At 51.0% G+C, this 18,891-nt stretch overlaps 2 protein-coding genes and 1 long non-coding RNA gene across 6 annotated transcripts; 1 reads left to right on the top strand and 2 right to left on the bottom strand.

Annotated features, from left to right (window-relative positions):
- Positions 1-3,756: 3,756 nt before the first annotated feature.
- Positions 3,757-5,845, bottom strand: LOC119875949 (stress-induced-phosphoprotein 1). Its single transcript, XM_038525678.1, has one exon. It carries the CDS (start codon positions 5,814-5,816, stop codon positions 4,185-4,187), a length of 1,632 nt encoding a protein of 543 aa, XP_038381606.1. The 5' UTR covers positions 5,817-5,845; the 3' UTR covers positions 3,757-4,184.
- Positions 5,846-5,982: 137 nt separating this feature from the next.
- On the bottom strand, positions 5,983-10,651 carry LOC119869614. Its single transcript, XR_005354713.1, has 3 exons — positions 10,538-10,651; positions 6,563-6,844; positions 5,983-6,164 (listed from the first exon to the last, which is right to left on the bottom strand). It is a non-coding gene; the product is annotated as an uncharacterized LOC119869614 (long non-coding RNA).
- Positions 9,255-18,494, top strand: CAPNS1 (calpain small subunit 1). 4 transcript variants are annotated; one of them, XM_038529210.1, is made up of 11 exons: positions 9,255-9,326; positions 10,235-10,458; positions 11,321-11,354; positions 11,628-11,717; positions 11,873-11,930; positions 12,030-12,094; positions 14,585-14,653; positions 14,745-14,823; positions 14,965-15,081; positions 17,691-17,749; positions 17,928-18,494. In XM_038529210.1, exons 2-11 carry the CDS (start codon positions 10,253-10,255, stop codon positions 17,952-17,954), a joined length of 804 nt encoding a protein of 267 aa, XP_038385138.1. In that variant the 5' UTR covers positions 9,255-9,326; positions 10,235-10,252; the 3' UTR covers positions 17,955-18,494. The 4 variants fall into 4 exon arrangements, with proteins under 4 accessions (XP_038385138.1, XP_038385139.1, XP_038385141.1 ...); XM_038529211.1 differs by lacking the exons at positions 9,255-9,326; positions 10,235-10,458 and adding an exon at positions 10,477-10,520; XM_038529213.1 differs by lacking the exons at positions 9,255-9,326; positions 10,235-10,458 and adding an exon at positions 10,649-10,672.
- The last annotated feature ends 397 nt before the right edge of the window (positions 18,495-18,891 follow it).

The following is an 18,891-nucleotide window of genomic DNA, read 5'->3' as shown; positions in this document are numbered from 1 at the left end:
GTTTGTTTGCCTGTCTCCCTCTGGATTATGACTGTTACATCCCCATCGCTGGTCCAGGGGCCTGGATATAGAAGCACTCAATAAATAAGTGTTGAATAAGTGAATGAAACATTTTCAGGTGATGGAATATTCTGGACACACCAAAAATTATATGTTTAGGGACATGGGAATTGTTCAGGGCATGTCGAATAGGCACTGAGGGTTAAGTGGCATTTAATATAACCCCTGTAACAGAACTCAACGTGGCAGCAACTTAAATAAAATTGTTCTTTCTTCCCTGTAAGTGGTGCAGGGCTGGTAACAAAACTTCTAGTATCAGACACACTTTGACTTATGGCACTGCCATGCCTAGCGGCGTGCCCTGGCCCATGTGGCCCAAGGTGGTTCCCACCACGTCTAAGTGCCAGGGAGCAAGAAGGAGAAAGAGGAAATGAAGCCTCACTCCGCTGCTTCTTCAGAGCATAACTGAGAAATGAAATCCTAGCTTTAGTGTTTAATTTCTTCTGCCTTATGGAGTGTGAGAGTCATCTCTTTGGTTACTTTCCAGGTCAAAGAGCTGATGCCTAACAGTGAAGTCAGGTCACAGGTGAGCAGTTGAAGGGACTATAGCTGCTTGTCCCAGGTTCATACAAGTTGTTTGCAAGTTGATGGGCGGGATGCAAATTGCATATACAAATTTTATATATTATCAGAAATCTAAAAAATCAAGCAGGAAATATAACTAAATAAAGGTTGTCTTTGAAAAGCGGGTGAATTTTTCCTTTTACATTTTCTCTTGCTTATTTTATATATTTTCTACGATGAGCAGGCATTACCAGGTATTTTAAATATTTTAAATTATGAAATATAGCACACCTACAGAAATGGAAAATAAGGATGCACAGTGTACAGGATCATTATAAAATGAACACGCAGGCCTCAGGGTGATCAGGTTGGGATAGGGAACCCAGAAGCCTGTGAGATGCCAGAGAAGTTACCTGATTTAGCTGGAGCAGAAGGTGGGAGGGAATCACCAAGGAGAGCTTTGTGGTTTGGAAGGATGAGGAAGTTTTGTTGTGAGATCATGAAAGCACATACTCTACTGACAGATTCTGTTCTGATGAGGAAGTCTGAATTATATCAATAATCCCCCAAAGGATGATGATGAAGATAACTAAGAATTACTGACCATGTATCCCATGTTGAGCCTTGGGCTGGGTGATGGTGGGGACACAGTGGTCCCTGAGATAGCCCTGCCCACCACCTAAGTCCCCCAATCCAGTCCAGGAGACATTATTGATCACTACTGATATTAATTTGTTATGCTGTCCTGGGGAAGAAGTTTTGGGACTCCTAAGAGTATATAAGAGGGCAACCTGCCCTAGTCTGTAATAGGGGAGGTCAATAAAGACTACTTTGATGAGGTGCAATCACCAAATCACCTCCAAAGCAAAAAGTGTAGGAGAAATGTTCCTGCAGAGACACAACCTATGCAAGAACCTGGCAGCAGGGAGCCTGGGAAGAGGACTGGGGATAGAATGATGGTTACTTTTTTCCATCTATTTGACTGGGATACAGAGTGCCTCTGAATTTGGCTAAATGTTATTTCCAGGTGTGTGTGTGAGGGTGTTTCCAAGCAAGATTATCATCTGGACCGGTAGACTGACTACGGCTGACTGCCCTCCCCAGTGCAGGAGGCATCATGCAAATCTCTGAGGGCCTGAACAGAACAGAGTCTGAGGAGGGGATAAGTTGAGTTCTCCCTGACTGTGGTGCTGGAACATTGGTCTTCTGCACTCAGACTGGGACTTATATCATTGGTTCCCCTGGTTCTTAGATCTTCAGACTTGGACCAGGACTCAAACCACTGGCTTTCCTAGGCCTCCAGCTTGCAGACAGCAGAACGTGGGACTTCTCAAACTCCATGATGTGCCAATTCCTTATGATAAATCTCTTTCTCTTACTCTGTATATTCTATTGGTTCTGTTTCTCTGGAGGACCCTGACCAATACACCATTAAAGAAAGGGCAGAGTACTTGGGTGGCTAAATTGGCCTTCAGCTTAGATCATGATCCCGGGGTCCTGGGATTGAGTCCTGCATCCAGCTTCTGCTCTGCAGGGAGCCTGCTTCTCCCCCTGCCTGTGCCTCTCTCTCATGAATAAATAAATAAAATCTTTTAAAAAAGAAAGGGCTGTGGAGGGACATTCATCTGGATTAGGTATCACATAATCATTTGGCATCAAATAAGATATAGATTTAGACCTCGTTATCCCATCCCCTCAGGCAAGTGACACCATCTCCCTGAACCTCCACCCCAGTGTTAGTTCCTTTAGGAGAGAGTGAGTTGTGAGTGCCTTTGCAATACCTGCCGGTAAAGCAGTTACCTCAGCTTGTTCATCAAGACCTCAGGAGGCATCAAGCTCAGTTAGTTATGACTATTGTCAACTTATTAATTGATGGCATTGTAACATGAACATCGTTAAAGCAACAAATTGTGAGGATTAGAAGCATGAGCTACAGAGACAGCCTTCCTGAGGTCAAATCTTTTTTTTTTTTTTTTTTTAAATAGGCAGGCTTTACAGGTGCACCTGGGTGGCTCAGTTGGCGAAGTGTCTGCCTTCAGCTCAGATCATGATCTCAGGGTCCTGGGATGAGCCCCATATTATCGGTCTCCCTGCTCAGCAGGAAATCTGCTTCCCCCCTCCAGTCCCTCCCTCCCCATGCTTGTGTGCAAGCTCTCTATCTCTTTTAAATAAAAAATGAAATATTTTTTAAAAAATCTTTTAAAAAATAGGCTTTATGCCCAACGTGGGCCTCAAACTCACAACCCCGAGATCAAGAGTTACATTCTCTACCAACTGAGCCAGCCAGGCACCCCACTGAGTACCAATTTTGATTCTGGTACTTACCAACTGTGTGATCTTAGACAAGTAACCCCATCTCTTTTCTCATGGGATAATAGTAACAACTTCTACCTGCATCAGTTGGAATAGGCTAGGTTATGTTGTGATAACAAATGAGCCCTAGACCTTAGCAGACTAACTCTTCAATTTTTATTTCTTGCTCATAGAAACAGTCAGATTTCCTCCATGCCATGGCTCAGTGAGCCAGTTAGCTTCCTTTATTTGGCACCTTTGTGCTTGCCAGGCTCCCAATGTTACCTAGGCAGGGGATGAGAGAATAGAGGATCCTTCACGGGCCTTTATTTTTATTTTATATTTTTTAAAGATTTTATTTACTTATTCATGAGAGACACAGAGACAGAGAAAGAGGCAGAGACACAGGCAGAGGCAGAAGCAGGCTCCATGCAGGGAGCCCAACGTGGGACTCGATCCTGGGTCTCCAGGATCACACCCCGGGCCAAAGGCGGTGCTAAACTGCTGAGCCACCAGGGCTGTCCTATTTTTAATTTTTAAAAAATATTTTACTTATTTATTTGACAGAGAGAAAGAGAGAGAGAGCACAAGCAGGGGGAGCAGCAAGCAGGAGAGGAGAAGCAGCCTCACTGCTGAGCAGAGAGCCCGATGTGGGGGGACCCTGAGATCATGACCTTAGCCGAAGGCAGACATTTAACCAACTGAGCCAGCCAGGTGCCACCTGCACTGGCTTTTAAATTCGACATTTAAAAGTGACACTCCCACCAGACCTGGCTGGCTTAATCTGTAGAGCATACAACTCTTGATCTCTGGGTCATGACTATAAGCTTCACATTGGGCATAAACATTACATAAGGGGCACCTGGCTGGCTCAGTTGGTGGAGCATGCAACTCTTTTTTTTTTTTTTTATAACCACGCCCGACTGGCTTGTTTTATTGGAGAAGGGCATGTGGAGTTAACAACGTGAGGACAATTGGGACCTGAGGTCGGGGAAGAACAGCACCCCCTCCCCATACATGCCCACTGCCCCAAATAAAAAATAACCAACTATGGGAGAGCAGCTGAGACAGTGACTGAAGTTGGGGAAGGGAACAGGGAACCCAGGGGGTGGTGGAAGAGACCATGCGTGTGCTGGGAGGGCCCAGAGGCAGCGGCGGTGCGAGTAACATGAGTACGAGTCTCTTGTGTCTTCCACATAGGTCTATATAAATATATAGAGAGAAGTTGTTCACTTTCCCTTGCTCTCCCCTCTGCTCCGCGCGGCTTGCCGCGGTCCCAGCTCCTCTTTCCACATGAGGGCGAAGGGAAGGGGATGATGAGCAAGTCATCACCGAATTGCAATCAGACCCACATCCATCAGCTTCTGGATCTTCTGTGCTATTACAGGATTCTTTAAGTGTTCGCTGAGTGCCTGAGGGTCCTTCTGCATCTGCTCCAGGATAAGCCGCATGGCAGGGTCACTCATTATCTGCTGCACCTCAGGGTCAGCCATGGCCCGTCGCTTCACATCTTTGGGGCTATCGTGGCGGTTGTACTGGGCCATCATACAGCGCTGGTAACCGTCTGCCGCTTCCTTACAGTTGGAGTCCAGATCTAACGCCTTCTGGTAGACATCCATGGCTTTCGTGTAGTCCTTCATTGCCTCCAGGGCAGCTGCTTTCCGGGTGTACCCCTTGATGAAGGCTGGCTCTAGCTGGATACATTCCTCACAGTCCTTGAGCGCCAGCTGAAACTCCAGGAGTTTGGTGTAGCAGGCAGCTCGATTGCTGTACAATTTGGCATCTTTTGGATTCCGTTTGATGGCTTCTGTATAATGCTTCATGGCCTGGGGATAGTCCCCTTTCTGAAAACATTCATTGCCTTTGTTCTTCTCCTCCAAGGCCAGATCTGGGTTTATGTAAGCCAGCCGCTCTTGCTCCTTCAGAATTTTCTCTGCCTGTTGGCATTTCTTGAGCACATCTGGGGTCCGGTGCTCTGCCAAAGACTTGTTATAGAAATGGATGGCATCCTTGTACTTTTCTTCCTTGAAGTAGGAGTTGCCAATTCGAGCATAAGCTTTGGCAATCTGTCGATAGTCTTCTCGGTTTTCTCGCCCCACTTCGATGGCCTTCTCACAAAGCTCCCGGCATTTACTGTAGTCACCCTTCTCGAAGTACACGGCTGCTTGATTAGTCATGTAAGTCATGTTGGTGGGGTCCAGGTCCTTGGCTCGGTCATAGTGCTTCAAGGCTGTGTCAAAGTCTTTCTTCTTGTAGGCTTCGTTCCCCAGCTCTTTCTCTTTCAGCGCCTGCTTCTTATTCTCTGGAAGATCTTCTTCCATTGGCTCTGGCTTGGTGTCCTTCTTGGGAGGAGGAGGTGGGGGAGGTGTTCCAACTTCCTCCTCCTCATCCATACTGCCCAGATCCACACCCAGCAGGACGCTCAGAGTAGTCATGATCCGGGGATCTTGCAGTTTCGTGCCCAAGTCAGATGGCTTGTTTCGTAGTTGCTCTATCAGCTCCCGGTAGGTAGGATCAGCGAGCAGTGTCCTTGTCCTGGGATCACTCTCCAATTTCTGGTACAGATTGGGCATGTTGAAAGGGTTCATGAATTTCCGTTCTGCCAACCGAGCCTCCATATTCTGTAAGCCCTCTTTGAGCTGAGGATTATTTGCTTCATGTTTTAAACCCTCTTCGTAGGTTCGCTTGGCTTCTTCAAATCGGTTTAAGAACTCAAGGGCTGCAGCCTTCCTCGAATAGCCCTTGCCCCAGTCGGGCTTTAAGTCCACGGTTTTGCAGCCATCCTCATAAGCCTTCTGGTAGTCCCCTTTCTTGGCGTAGGCTGCGGAGCGATTGCTATAGAGCACATGGTTCTGGGGATCTAACTTAATGGCCTCAGAGTAGCACTGCAGTGCGTCATCAATGTTGCCCGCACTCAGGGCCTTATTGCCCTTCTCTTTCAGCTCATTTACCTGCTCCATAGCCCAGCCCGGAACCCCGTTGAATCGACTCCCGAGCATGCAACTCTTGATCTTGGGATTGTAAATTCAAGCCCCACACTGGGTATAGAGATTACTTAAAAATAAAATCTTTAAATAAATAAATAAATAAATAAATAAATAAATAAATACACTCCCGATATTTCCATTCACATTTTATTGGCCAAAACAAGTCATAACCATGTCTGAATTCAAAGGAATCTGGAAGATGGTGGAGGACTTTAGTATGCTTGCTGTACTATCTCCCCTAAGGTGTGCTAGGCACTGTTCTAGGAACTCAGTACCCAGCAGTGAACAAGACGGACAGCAATCCCTTGAGCAGCTAATATTCTAGTGGGGGAGAAAGATAAGGAACTGGATAAATGAGTAAACTATACACCATGTTAGCAGGTGATAAATGATAAAGGAAGCATGTGGGTGCAACGGGGAGTGTGGGGGTGAAATCAAAGATCTGAAAGGATCTTCCTGAGACCACTAGATGTGCAGACTTGAGGCACTAAGGTGTGGCCAGAGAGGGCCTTGGTAAAGGGGTAGCAGCCCTCAAGGGCACCAGAAGATGGGCTCTTTGGATATTGCTGCACTTGCAGGGCCTCCAAGGGGGCTGGGAACAACCAGGTTGAGGTGCCAGTAGTGCTTCTTCTCACTTTCTTAAGGAGGAAGAGGTGAGGTCAGAGAGGTGACAGTACAGATCACTAGCATGGGTGACCATGGTGAGGACTGACTCTTACCAGGAGAGAAGTGTGGCCAGGAGAGGGCCCAGACCTGACTCAGGGTATCACAGGCTCCCTCTGGCTGTGGATGGGGAGCAGACTGTGCGGGCAGGCAGGGAGCACAGAGCCCAGGGAGGAGCTGCTGTGGGGTCAGGTCAGGGAGGATGGAAACTGTCCCGGGCTGGGGCAGTGTTGGTGGAGTCAACATTTCCTGACGGGTTGGCACGGGTGCGGAAGAGAGGTCAGGATGATCCTGGGCTGTGCAGTCTCAGTCACTGGAAGGACAGAGGTGCCATCAACCTAGATGGGGAAAGGGGGGAGGGAGCAGGTTTGGGAGAAGTTAGAAGCTCAGTTTAGGATGTGTGAAGTTTGAGACACTTCTAAGACCCCTACAGAGAAGGTGAATAGAATGCAGTTTGTAGGAGCCTGGAGGTGTCTGGATTGAAGACAGAAATTTGGATCTTAGTAGCCTAGAGATGGACTGTACACCCCGAATGTGGGGGGAGATCCTCTATGGCATGAGCGGATACAGAGGAGGACCAAGGCCTGACACCTGGAGCCGGCCAGGGTTAAAAGGACAGGGAGACTGATCTAGATGCCAGTGAGTGGCAGCGTGTTAGGAGAGAGTGTAAGTGGCAAGCCAGCAACTGCAAGCCTCACCCAGTCTCAGGTCGGGGTGGAGACAGGGAGTGCTTCCTAGAAGAGGTGAGTCCTGAGCGACCTGAGTACCTACATCACCAAGTAAAAAAGGCGGGAGTGTTTCAGGTTGAGGGCATGGCCCATGCAAAGGCCTGGCAGGGAGCCCTGGAGAGGGCAGGCAGTGGAAGCTTTCCAGAGTGGTAGGGAAGGGTGTGGTAAGAAGGGAATTTGGATTAGTCGTCACCAAGTTTTGACTTCAGCCAGGCCCAGATTCCTACCTGGTTCTGCCATCCTCTGTGACCTTAGGCAAGTGACCCACCTGGCCTCCACTTTTCTCTCCTATAAATTCCTGCCTCATAGGCAAGGCTTGTGTAGCAATTCCCTGGCCTGGCTGCTACTACAGTTTTGTCTGATGTGATCTTGTTATCTAGGCTATTATCATATTAATTATATTATTTTAAGTTTATTCCTTTTAGTAATCCCTATACCCAATGCCGGGCTTGAACTCATGACCCCGAGGTCAAGAGTTTCATGCTCTTCCAACTCAGCTAGTCAGGAGCGCCAATATTAATCATATTGGGCAGCCCGGGTGGCTCAGCGGTTTAGCACCGCCTTTGGCCCACCCAGGGCGTGATCCTGGAGACCCTGGATCGAGTCCCACGTCGGGCTCCCTGTACGGAGCCTGCTTCTCCCTCTTCCTGTGTCTCTGCCTCTCTCTCTCTCCTCTCTGTGTATTCTCATGAATAAATAAATAAAATCTTAAGAAAAATTAATCATATTATTGAAGTCAATGCTTTAGGGTAGTGGTTAAGGTTACAGGCTAGGGAGTTTACCCTCAGTCAGTTTACTTGTAAAATGGAAATACTGTGTACATCCACGCCATAGGGCTGTTACAAGGGCATGTGAGGTTATATGTAAAGTGCTCAGGAGAGTGCCTGGCCCTTATTTTTATCAGTATCACCTAAGGGTAGGTCAGTCAACCACCTGAGGAATCCAGGTGGGCTACAGGAGGAGGGAACAGCAGCATGGGTACAGGCACACACAGTTTCCTCTTTACTAACCTTATTTACCACTCAATTCTGAGGGGGAATGGGAACCTTTGTTTCTCATTTTACAGATGAATAAATCCTTGCTAAAACGAAATGAAACAAAACAAAACAGCCTTGCTCAGAGCCCAAAGGATCCCAGTTATTAAATGTCAGAGCCAGGGTTCAGACTCAAGCTAAGTCAGCCTCCAGGGGAGAGTCGAAGGGGGCCAGACTTTCCAGAAGGCCTGGGAGCCAGATTAGCTCCCTCTGAGGAGCCCTGAAGTTTGGAGGCCGGAGCTCCCCAGAGGGGCTTCCGCTGCCGCCCTTTGCCCTGCCAGCTTCTGCATTCCCCACCCCCTACTTCTCCGCCCGATCTTGGGGACATCTAGCTTCAGAAACCAGGCCAGAGAGACTGACTGTTCGGGTGCCCAGGCCCCTCTTTAGAGATGGGAAGGAGGAGGCGACACTTGGCGCCGCTGACTCGGGGTAAAAGGATGCGGGGGGAGGAGGCACAGGCAACTTTTGTAGGCGGGGAAGTCCTTCCTGCAGTCTGACCGCCACCTGGTTGCTGCAGGGCCCCGGGAAAGCTAGTCCAGCCTTAGCCCCTTGCCCCAAATGCGGGCGCCGGTCCCCGGGCTGTGGGCCGAGCATCCGGGTCTCCAAATGCTTTGTGGCGACAGGACTAGGATCCGGGGCGCGGGCCCGAAGTCCCCTTCCCAGCGGACCGAAAACGGCACCGCGGGGCGCACGGGGGCTCGCTGTGGGGCCAGAATTCACACTGCAACACTAGGGGGGGATCCCGGGCACGGCGACCGCACTGCCCTCAAGGACCGGGAAGACCTCGGATCTCGGAGCGCAGGGCGGGGTCCGCACCCACAGCTCAGGAAACGCGCGGGGCGGAGCCGCGGCGGCCGCTCGGGGTCACGGGAGGCGGGCCCGGCGCGCGCAGGCGCAGCTCAGGCCGGCTCTAGGACCGCGCGGAGGCCGGTCGGGCCGCCCGCAGAGCCCAGCCCCGCCCGCAGCCTGAGTCACCCGCCCCGCCCTGCGGAGCCGGACGCGGCCGGAGGCCCGGGAGCAGCGCGGACGAACGGATCCACGGACGAGTGAGCGAGGCGGTGAGCGCCCGATCTGGATTAGCCCTGTACTCCGTAACCCCGGTCCTTGCGGCCCCCATATCCAACACCCTTAAGCCCTGGTCTCAGGGGTCCCCCCCCCCGACCCATGATCTCAGACTGGAAGCCCCAGTTATGTCCGGCACCAGGTTATCCCCCCCTCCCCCGCCGGGGACTCTTCCACCCTCTGCCTCAGGATCTAAAGTTCGAGCCCGTGGATTTGAGAGGTACTCCTACAAATTATGCTCAGGGTAGGGTCCCCAGAACCACGATCCTTAGATCCGTTCTCCCAATTCTAATGGGCACCCCGTTATCCCAGGCCCCGGGATTCACACCCACAGTCTTAGACCCGAGCCCGCAGAATCAGCGGCGACATTGTAACCCGCTGCTGGGAGTATCGAAACCCTCAAGCTCACATTTCTGGGTTTCCTGAACCCTGCCCCAGAGCCTTCCAAGTGGAGAATCTCTGATCGGCGCCCCTGACCCGCCCAAGACCCCGAAACCCAGCTCTGGGGCTCGATCTGACTCGAGTACCTAGACATGTCAAAGATGTCTTGCACCAGCTTGGGGCCCCCACCTGGAGAAGCCCCCAGACCTGGACCCTTACCCTGGATGATGCCTATGCACTATGGACTCAGTCCAGGGGCCCTCAAGCCAGAAGGAGATCCTTTGGACCCAGAGGGGATTTCAAACCCGATCCTCAGTCCCTGTCCCACCCATCCGAAAACTACCCTCCCCCAGAACCCCAGACCCCATCCCAAATGCACCGTCAAGCCCGAGCCGGAGCATAAGTCCCTGCCCTGAGGCCTCATGTTACTCCCCAAGTCCGGCTGCCAGAAATGCGTATTTTTGTGTGGAAGGAGCGGGCTCCGTGGCGATGCGGCCCCTTGACCCCCCCTTTCCCCCCCCAGGAATTTTAAATCGCAGCCATGTTCCTGGTTAACTCGTTCTTGAAAGGAGGCGGCGGCGGCGGGGGAGGCGGGGGCCTGGGCGGGGGCCTGGGGAATGTGATCGGAGGCCTGATCAGCGGAGCCGGCGGCGGCGGCGGCGGCGGAGGAGGCGGCGGCGGCGGCGGCGGCGGCGGCGGGGGCGGAACGGCCATGCGCATCCTGGGCGGGGTCATTAGTGCCATCAGGTAAGGCGGGGCCTGAGGGGCGGGGCCCGGCGGAGGAGCATGTCCCGCCTGAGTAGATGGAGGTAACCTGGGGCCTGACCTGCAGTCTTCGAGGCTGGGCCACCCGCCTGGAGGGCGCGGGCCGTAGCGGGGCCGCTGGCAGTTCAGGAGGCGGCGCTTGACGTGGGCGGAGTCTGACGGCTGAGGGGCGATCTGCCGGGCGCTGCTCGGGGAGGTGGGGCTTGGGGGGGCGCGGCCTGCCTCCCGGCGGCCGGGAGACGAACGTTAGGGGGGCGGAGCCGCTGAGCCCGGCCGTCTCTTCCCGGGGCCAGGCCTGCCTTGCGGGCGCGGCGTGGCCGTGGTCTCGGGTCAGTGAGGCGCTGGACCCAGCAGAGGCCGAGGCCGAATGGGATGCGGGAGATGATCCTGAAGGAGGTGGATCTGGCTAGAAGTACGACCTGGTCGAGGTGGAGCGGGTTGTCACCAGGGGCCTCATTAACCGTGGCCCCCCTCGAAGGGGTGGGGACTCCTGGAGCTGGTGGGATGTTGGGAAACACGGGTGTTCAGGAAGCCACAGGACGGAGCAGGTTCCTAGACAGAAGGGGCCTGAGGAGGATGGAGCCCCAGGAAGCTGGGTCAGAGCTTCTATGAAGTGATCTGTTGAGGAATCTGTCACTGGGCAGGTGTGCCCTGGCCTGGCCCTGGCCTACCGTAGGGCGGGCCTCTGAGTTTCCTGCCAGGTGCAACCAGGGCAGCAAAGAGGGACCGTTAAGGCGAGCAGAAGGAGCCGGTGGGGAGGGTGGTGGGCTGGAGTTTGAGGGGTTGGGCACCGTCTTTGGAGGCTCCGCACACTGGCGCTAACTCCCTAACTCTCTCCCCTCAGTGAGGCAGCTGCGCAGTACAACCCAGAGCCTCCGGTAAGCCACCCTCTATAATCGGAGACCCTGCTTCTCACTCCCAGGCTTTTTTCCACACCCATCATTGTCCCTTTGTCCCCCTTATGAAATTCCACTCATTAAATCTCTCCCTTGCCAAGGTCCCCAAACTTAGCTATAGCCACTCCCTGCTTTCTGACCATCTCTCATTTCTTTGATCACCCAGCCACTCAGCCCATTCCGACTTTCCCACCAAGGGCTGTCCTGACCCGGGCACCCCTCCACCACTTGCTCTGAGATCTTTTCCCTCTGCAGCCTCCACGCACCCATTACTCCAACATTGAAGCCAATGAGAGCGAGGAGGTCCGGCAGTTCCGGAGGCTCTTTGCTCAGCTGGCTGGAGATGTAAGTAACCCTGGGCCCCTATCTTTGTCCTAAGTCTTCCACATCTTCCTTTGGGCTGCCCTTGCACACACCCCCAAAAATGGCAATCCCCAAAGAATCCCCATTCTCCTTCATGACATTCTTCCCTTGTGACCATCCCTGACTTTTCCCCACAGGACATGGAAGTCAGTGCCACAGAACTCATGAACATTCTCAACAAGGTCGTAACCAGACGTGAGTTGTTGGGCTCAACACATAGGACAGGTTTTGAGTCATGGGTTGCTGGGGTAGTTGTGACCTCTGGCCTTCTGACTTTCAATCTGTCCCCCACAGATCCTGATCTGAAAACTGATGGTTTTGGCATTGACACATGTCGCAGCATGGTGGCCGTGATGGATGTATCCTTGGGGGCAATCTGACTGAAGCCTTGGGTGAAGGAGTTTTGTGAGAGCATGGTTAGGAGAGCCAGGGTGTAGCTTTCATACACACAAATGTGGACATACATATATCAGAACACACACTCACTACCACACACCCAGACGTGTGGCGATAAATAGTAACCTCAGCTATCACAGCTGGCATTTCACAGCTGTTCTGTTAAATAGGCAGAATTGTTTTAGTCCATTTTGTAGGTCAAGAAACTGAGACTCAGAGAGAGGCAATCATTTGTCTGAAGGTTACGCTTACAAAGTAAGTGGCAGGGTAGGAATTTGGACTCAGGCCTTTTAGGCTCAAGAACCCAAGCTTATTTATTTTCTTTCTTTCTTTCTTTCTTTCTTTCTTTCTTTCTTTCTTTCTTTCTTTCTTTCTTTCTTTCTTTCTTTCTCTTTCTTTCTTTCTTTCTTTCTTTCTTCTTTCTTCTTTCTTTCCTTCTTTTCTTTTTTTTTCTTTTCTTTCTTTTTCTAAATAAGTACTACACCCAACGTGGGGCTTGAACTCCCCAATCAGAGATCAAGTGTCACACACTCTACTGACTGAGCCAGCCAGGTGCCCCAAGAACCCAAGCTTATAACTGCTATAGGTATGCCTATATACATGATGCACATATATGCAAGGGTACACTGTATAGGTGAAGATATGTGAAGGCATGTTCACAGGAACACACATGCATGTTTGCACATGGGCCAATCATTAATTGATCTTGGATACATGCATGCTCAGCACATAGGGGAAATGTAGACACCTATATATGTCATGTGATCACATACATATGTAGCACAGAGTTCTACATGCTTGGCTGTGCTGTTTAGTGAGGTTATGGAGCCTCTCTGTGCCTTAATTTGCCAGTCTATAAAATGAAGTGAATGATAATAGTGAAACTGAATTGGAGCTACATGCAAAAGGTTTATTTAGGACAATGCATAGCCATAGCACATCGTAAGTGGTTGTACACATTAGCTGCTACTATGATCATAGGTAGAGTTTCATCTTTGAATTGGTTTCTTTCTCTGACTGGGGAATAATACTGGTGAGGCTGGTGTCTTAAGGACTTAGTGAGAAAAGTGACGTTCCTGCGAAGCTTAGCACTACTTGGCATGTACTAGGTAATTTGATAAGTCTTGGCCATCATTGTTTTTGAGAGTTTGTCAAATATTAGCCCCTGAGCTAAGGGCTTTATCTCATTCCGCTTGTATCACAAACCCAGCAAGTCTTTTTTTTTTTTTTTTTTTTTTATTTATTCATGAGAGACACACAGAGAGAGGCAGAGACAGGCAGAGGGAGAAGCAGGCTCCATGCAGGGAGCCCATTGCGGGACTTGATCCTGGGACTTCAGGATCACGCCCTGGGCTGAAGGCAGACACTCAATTGCTGAACCACCGAGGTGTCCCATCCAGCAGGTCTTTACTATCATCACCTTATTTCCTTAGGGTTCCAAGATACCCTTGTTTTTCCCGTGTGCTGACCTTCATGAAATTAGACTGCTGTTAAGAATTTTATAGGGGTGCCTGGGTGGCTCCGTGGTTGAGCATCTTCCTTTGGCTCGGATTATGATCCCAGGGTCCTGGGATCAAGTCCCACATCGGGTTCCCTGCAGTGAGCCTGCTTCTCCCTCTGTCTATGTCTCTGCCTCTGTGTGTCTCTCATGAATGAAATCTTAAAAAATATATATATTTTTTAAGATTTTGGTTTTTTTTATTTATTCATGACATTGAGAGAGAGAGAGACAGGCAGAGGGAGAAGCAGACTTTGTGCAGGGAGCCTGATGTGGGACTCGATCCCCAGTCTCCAGGATCACACCCTAGGCTGAAGGCGGTGCTAAACCCCTGGGCCACCGGGGCTGCCCCCACAAAAAAAGAATTTTATAAATGAGTTAGTTACTATTTTCAGGTGAGGAATTTATAGTTTAGAGAAGTTCAATATAATTCCCCATGGTTATGCTTATCGATTGATTTTTAATTATATTTTACTAAAAAATATTTAGGGGGATCCCTGGGTGGCTCGGCGGTTTCGCGCCTGCCTTTGGCCCAGGGCGCGATCCTGGAGTCCCGGGATCGAGTCCCGTGTCCGGCTCCCAGCATGGAGCCTGCTTCTCCCTCCTCCTGTCTCTGCCTCTCTCTCTATCATAATAAATAAATAAATCTTTAAAAAAATATTTAGTAATCTTTACACCCAATGTGGTGTTCAAACTCATGACCCTGAGATCAAGAGTCATGGGCTCTTCCAACTGAGCCAGCCAGGAACCCCCAAAATAAAATCTTAAAAAAAAAAAAAAGAAATATGAACTAAACTATGTGTGGATAAAAAGAAAAGTCAAACCATATCCAAGATGACGTGACAGCTGGGATAGGAGCTGGGGTTTTAGCCCAGGTTCCCCTGCCTGGTCGTTTTGCATACAGTGCATGTGTCTGGGTACAGCCGTCACACTATTCTTAACACACTTCCACCAGAGTGACACCACAGGCAAGCTGGGCTTCCAGGAATTCAAGTATCTGTGGAACAACATCAAAAAGTGGCAGGTATGTGGTGACCTCAAAGTCCTAGCACCAAGACCCTCAGGCCGTGCCCCATGAAGTTCAGTTTAATCCTTACCTGTCTGTCCCCATGCAGGCTATATACAAACAATTTGACGTTGACCGTTCAGGCACCATCTGCAGCAGTGAACTCCCGGGGGCCTTTGAGGCAGCAGGTACGGCTGGCAGGGAGGTGGCCTGACTGGGGGTGGGATTGGTACGGCGGTCCCCAGTGAGCTGGTCTGAGCCTAAATCTTAGGGGTGGGAGCGGGTTGGGCCTTGTGGCCTCCACACCTGAGACATGAAACCATTCTCAGGGTTCCACCTGAATGAACATCTCTACAACATGATCATCCGACGCTACTCGGATGAAGGAGGGAACATGGATTTTGACAACTTCATCAGCTGCCTGGTCAGGCTGGATGCCATGTTCCGTGAGTGATACCCCAGCTCTCTTCCCAGGTGGGGGTTTGCTCCACCTCCTTTGGCCAGAGTCTCCTTCGAGACTGATCCTGAGGCAAGCAACGCCAGGGACCACAGCAGCCCCAGCCCCTGCCCTCACATCACTCACGATCTAGCAGAGAAGAGGCAAATCTCCAGGCAGTGACAGCCCCGAACGGTTATAGTTGGGGCAGGGGAAGTGCAGGGCAGTGATCAGGCCTGGGAGGAGCAGTGGGTGTAGATTTGTGACTGGGGAAGCTCAGGGGGCTATTTGAACCTAGGAGGCACCTGATGCAGAATAAGGGGTCAAGGAGGGCTTCCTGGAGGAGGGCATGTGTGAACTGAGGCCTGAGGGATGAGGAGGAGTGACCCCAGGGAGAGAGTGGAGATGAGTGTTGCTGTGGGAACAGCCTGTGCCAAGGTGCTTTTGGTGTTTGCTGAACTCAGTTCTGAACGCTGAAGGGGTCTGGGGAGCAGAGCCATAAGGCTGGAGGAGTCAGTAGGGGCTGGATTGCAAGGGCTCTTGTGGACACAAATGCATTCAATCCTTAAGACCACCCTGAGAAAGTGGGAATTATTGTCGCCATTTTCTGGGGGAGGAAACTAGGGTTCAAGGAGGCAACACTGCTTGCTCACAGCCACTCAGGCAGGAAGTTGCAAAGTCAGAATTTGAACTCGGATCTGAGAGAACTGTGGGAAAAGAAGCAGGAGCAATGGGCACGGTCAGGCCATGCACGGCTGTGAGTGTCATGTTCAGGGGTGCTCAGACATTTATTGGGAGCAGTGGAGAGCCATAGCAGGTTCTAGTCAGAGAAAGGTCAGGGTCAGTTTTGGCTGAGGAAGAGCCCAGGGAAGGCAAAGCATTAAAACCATGGGTAGAGGGGATCCCTGGGTGGCTCAGCGGTTTGGCGCCTGCCTTCAGCCCAGGGTGTGATCCTGGAGTCCCGGGATCGGGTCCCACGTCGGGCTCCTGCATGGAACCTGCTTCTGTCTCTGCCTGTGTCTCTGTCTCTGTCTCTCTGTGTCTCTCAAGAATAAATAAATAAAATCTTTAAAAAAAATAAAATAAAACCATGGGTAGAAAAAACAAATAAATAAAACCATGGGTAGAGAAAAAGGGGCAGGTATGTCAGGGACGTGAAGAGAAGTCACTTATGAGAAGGTCTAAGAAATGGCCATTGGATTTACCACCAAGAGGGCCAGTAGGAACTACAGAAAGGAGCGTCTGGGACACCATGTATGTGGACACCCGAAGGTGGTAAGCAAGAGAGGGAGCAAAGACAGTGTAGGCCCAGGTTTGGCTGTGGGTGGGGAATACAGAGTCGGGTTTCAGGACGTGAGTGGGGACTACTCCGGACAGTAGGAGCAGGAAGTGGAGCCTGTAGAGCCTCCTCCCAGTAGCCAGTTGAGGCTGGAACTGGATGGCTAGGTCCTCAGAGGTATGTAGGAGGCTGGGGCTTGGGCAGAGGTGGGGTACATACAGGTCAGTATATGGAGGCCACTATCGAGGGGCTCACAGCCTGGCTTCCAATCCTCATGTCCCTGGACCACATCACTTCAGTTCTTCACATCACTTCACTTCTCTGTACCTTGTTTGTTTGTTTATTTATTTATTTATTTATTTATATTTTTATTTTTTTAAATTTATGATAGTCACACAGAGAGAGAGAGAGAGAGGCAGAGACACAGGCAGAGGGAGAAGCAGGCTCCATGCACCGGGAGCCCGATGTGGGATTCGATCCCAGGTCTCCAGGATCGCGCCCTGGGCCAAAGGCAGGTGCCAAACTGCTGCGCCACCCAGGGATCCCTGGAATGCACTTTATACAGTGCTTGGCACAGAGTAAGAACTCAGTAAAGTGCTAGCCATTATTTTATTATTTTTTCATATTATTTGAAAAAAAACTATTAAGTAAACTCTACATACAATGTGGGGCTTGAACTCATGACCCAGAGATCAAGAGCAGCATGCTCCAACTGAACAAGACCCGTGCCCCAAGTGCTAGTCGTCATTATCATCATTCCATATGTACATTTTTATCCTTTTTATTTGTTTTTTATTTATTTATTAAAGGTTTTATTTATTTATTCATGAGAGACACACAGAGAGAGGCAGAGACACAGGCAGAGGGAGAAGCAGGCTCCTCGCAGGGAGCCCGATGTGAGACTGGATCCCTGGACCCTGGGATCATACCCTGAGCCTAAGGCAGACATTCAACCACTGAGCCACCAGGCCGCCCTATTTTTTTTCTTCAGATTTTATTTTTATTTATTTTTATTTTTTAAAAGGTTTTATTTATTCATGAGAGACCCAGAGAGAGAGAAGCAGAGACACAGGCAGAGGGAGAAGCAGGCTCCATGCAGGGAGCCTGACGTGGGACTCAATCCCAGGTTTCCAGGATCGTGTCCCCCGGCTGAAGGTGGCACCAAACCGCTGAGCCACCTGGGCTGCCCCAAGATTTTATTTTTAATCTCCACACCCAACATGGGGCTCAAACTCACAACCCTGAGATCAAGAGTCGCATTCTCTAGCAACTGAGCCAGCCAGATGCCGCTGCATGTTTTTATCCTAAAAGCCAAATCCCCCAACCCTTTTCTTCTCTAGGTGCCTTCAAATCTCTTGACAAGAATGGCACTGGACAAATTCAGGTGAACATCCAGGAGGTAAGAGCTCTCATTCTGAGATGTGGGTGCCCAGCAGGGGACACCCCCCCTCCCCTCAGCCTCATGTACCAATTGCTCCCTCCCTCCTATTTCCCAACAACCCCTGGGGGAAGGACAGAGAGAGGTGTCAGCTATTCCTCAGTTCCCTGCTCCTCACCCTGTGCCTTCCTCTCCCCAGTGGCTGCAGCTGACGATGTATTCCTGAATGGGAACCCCAGACCTGCCCCCTCATCGCCTCGCTATAGGAGTCACCTTGGATTCTTCTGTCTCTCCCAGGGCCGAGCCAGTCTGCAGTCTCGTCTTCATGGGTCCTACTGACCCACAGGTCTTTTGGTTCCCCCAGCCCTTGGCACTTGGCTTCTCAGCCAACAGCCAGGGCCCAACATGCCCCAACAAGCCATGCCCCAAGTTACCCCTGGCTGTGAGACACTCTAACACACCTTGTCCTGAGGGTCACCCCACCCTCGGCACACCCATCCCACACCCGCTCCGTAACCCCTGTCATGCACCTGTGCCAAACCCGGTAGTTATGTTGCTTCCACACCCCAAGGGCCCTTCTCTCAGTCTCGGGAAGATCACTCCAGTCCCTACACACTCTGGCACACTTGTTCACAGTTACCACCCTGGCAGCCAAACTCCAGGCCATAACAGGCCCGGGCGCCACCGTGCCTTTGTCTGTACTCTGCTCTCAGCCTGCCAGGCCCAGGAGGAAATAAAAGCACCCCAGTTGCTGCTCTCTCTAAAATCTGCCTCCTGTTCTGAGAGTTGAGGGGGAGGCTCTGTCTCTGTCAGGGGCAGAGGGAAGTCGGGTCCTAGCGGCGGGGGTGGTTTAGTCTGTATCCCCAGGCCTGGATCTGCATGTTTCCTAGTCCTTTTCTTGTCTTTGTCCTTTTTCCCATACTGGATTCTAGTTGAGCTATACTCTTTTCTTGCTGAGCTCCCTGTGGAGGCTGAGACTGGGACCCAGAAGCCTGGACAGTCTCTGCTTCTGCTGCAAGATCCAGGCTCTTGGGAGATGTCAGTACCCCCCACCCTAGCTCTGTTCCCCAAGGCCATGCTTGCTCCCTCTTGGCTCTGTCCTCACTTGCCTCTGCCTCTGTTGTGTCATGGATCCTGTTCAGTATCTTCCTTCCTACTCTTGA

The sequence above is a fragment of the Canis lupus genome, chromosome 1, assembly GCF_011100685.1.
Source record: "Canis lupus familiaris isolate Mischka breed German Shepherd chromosome 1, alternate assembly UU_Cfam_GSD_1.0, whole genome shotgun sequence".
NCBI lineage: Eukaryota > Metazoa > Chordata > Mammalia > Carnivora > Canidae > Canis > Canis lupus.
This window is presented reverse-complemented; position numbering and strand designations above follow the sequence as displayed.

Coding starts and splice junctions, on each gene's coding strand:
- LOC119875949 (XM_038525678.1), bottom strand. CDS start 5,816: ATGGAGCAGGTAAATGAGCTGAAAGAGAAGGGCAATAAGGCCCTGAGT.
- CAPNS1 (XM_038529210.1), top strand. CDS start 10,253: ATGTTCCTGGTTAACTCGTTCTTGAAAGGAGGCGGCGGCGGCGGGGGA. Junction 11,355..11,627: donor AGTACAACCCAGAGCCTCCG/GTAAGCCACCCT, acceptor TTCCCTCTGCAG/CCTCCACGCACCCATTACTC. Junction 17,750..17,927: donor TTCAGGTGAACATCCAGGAG/GTAAGAGCTCTC, acceptor TCCTCTCCCCAG/TGGCTGCAGCTGACGATGTA.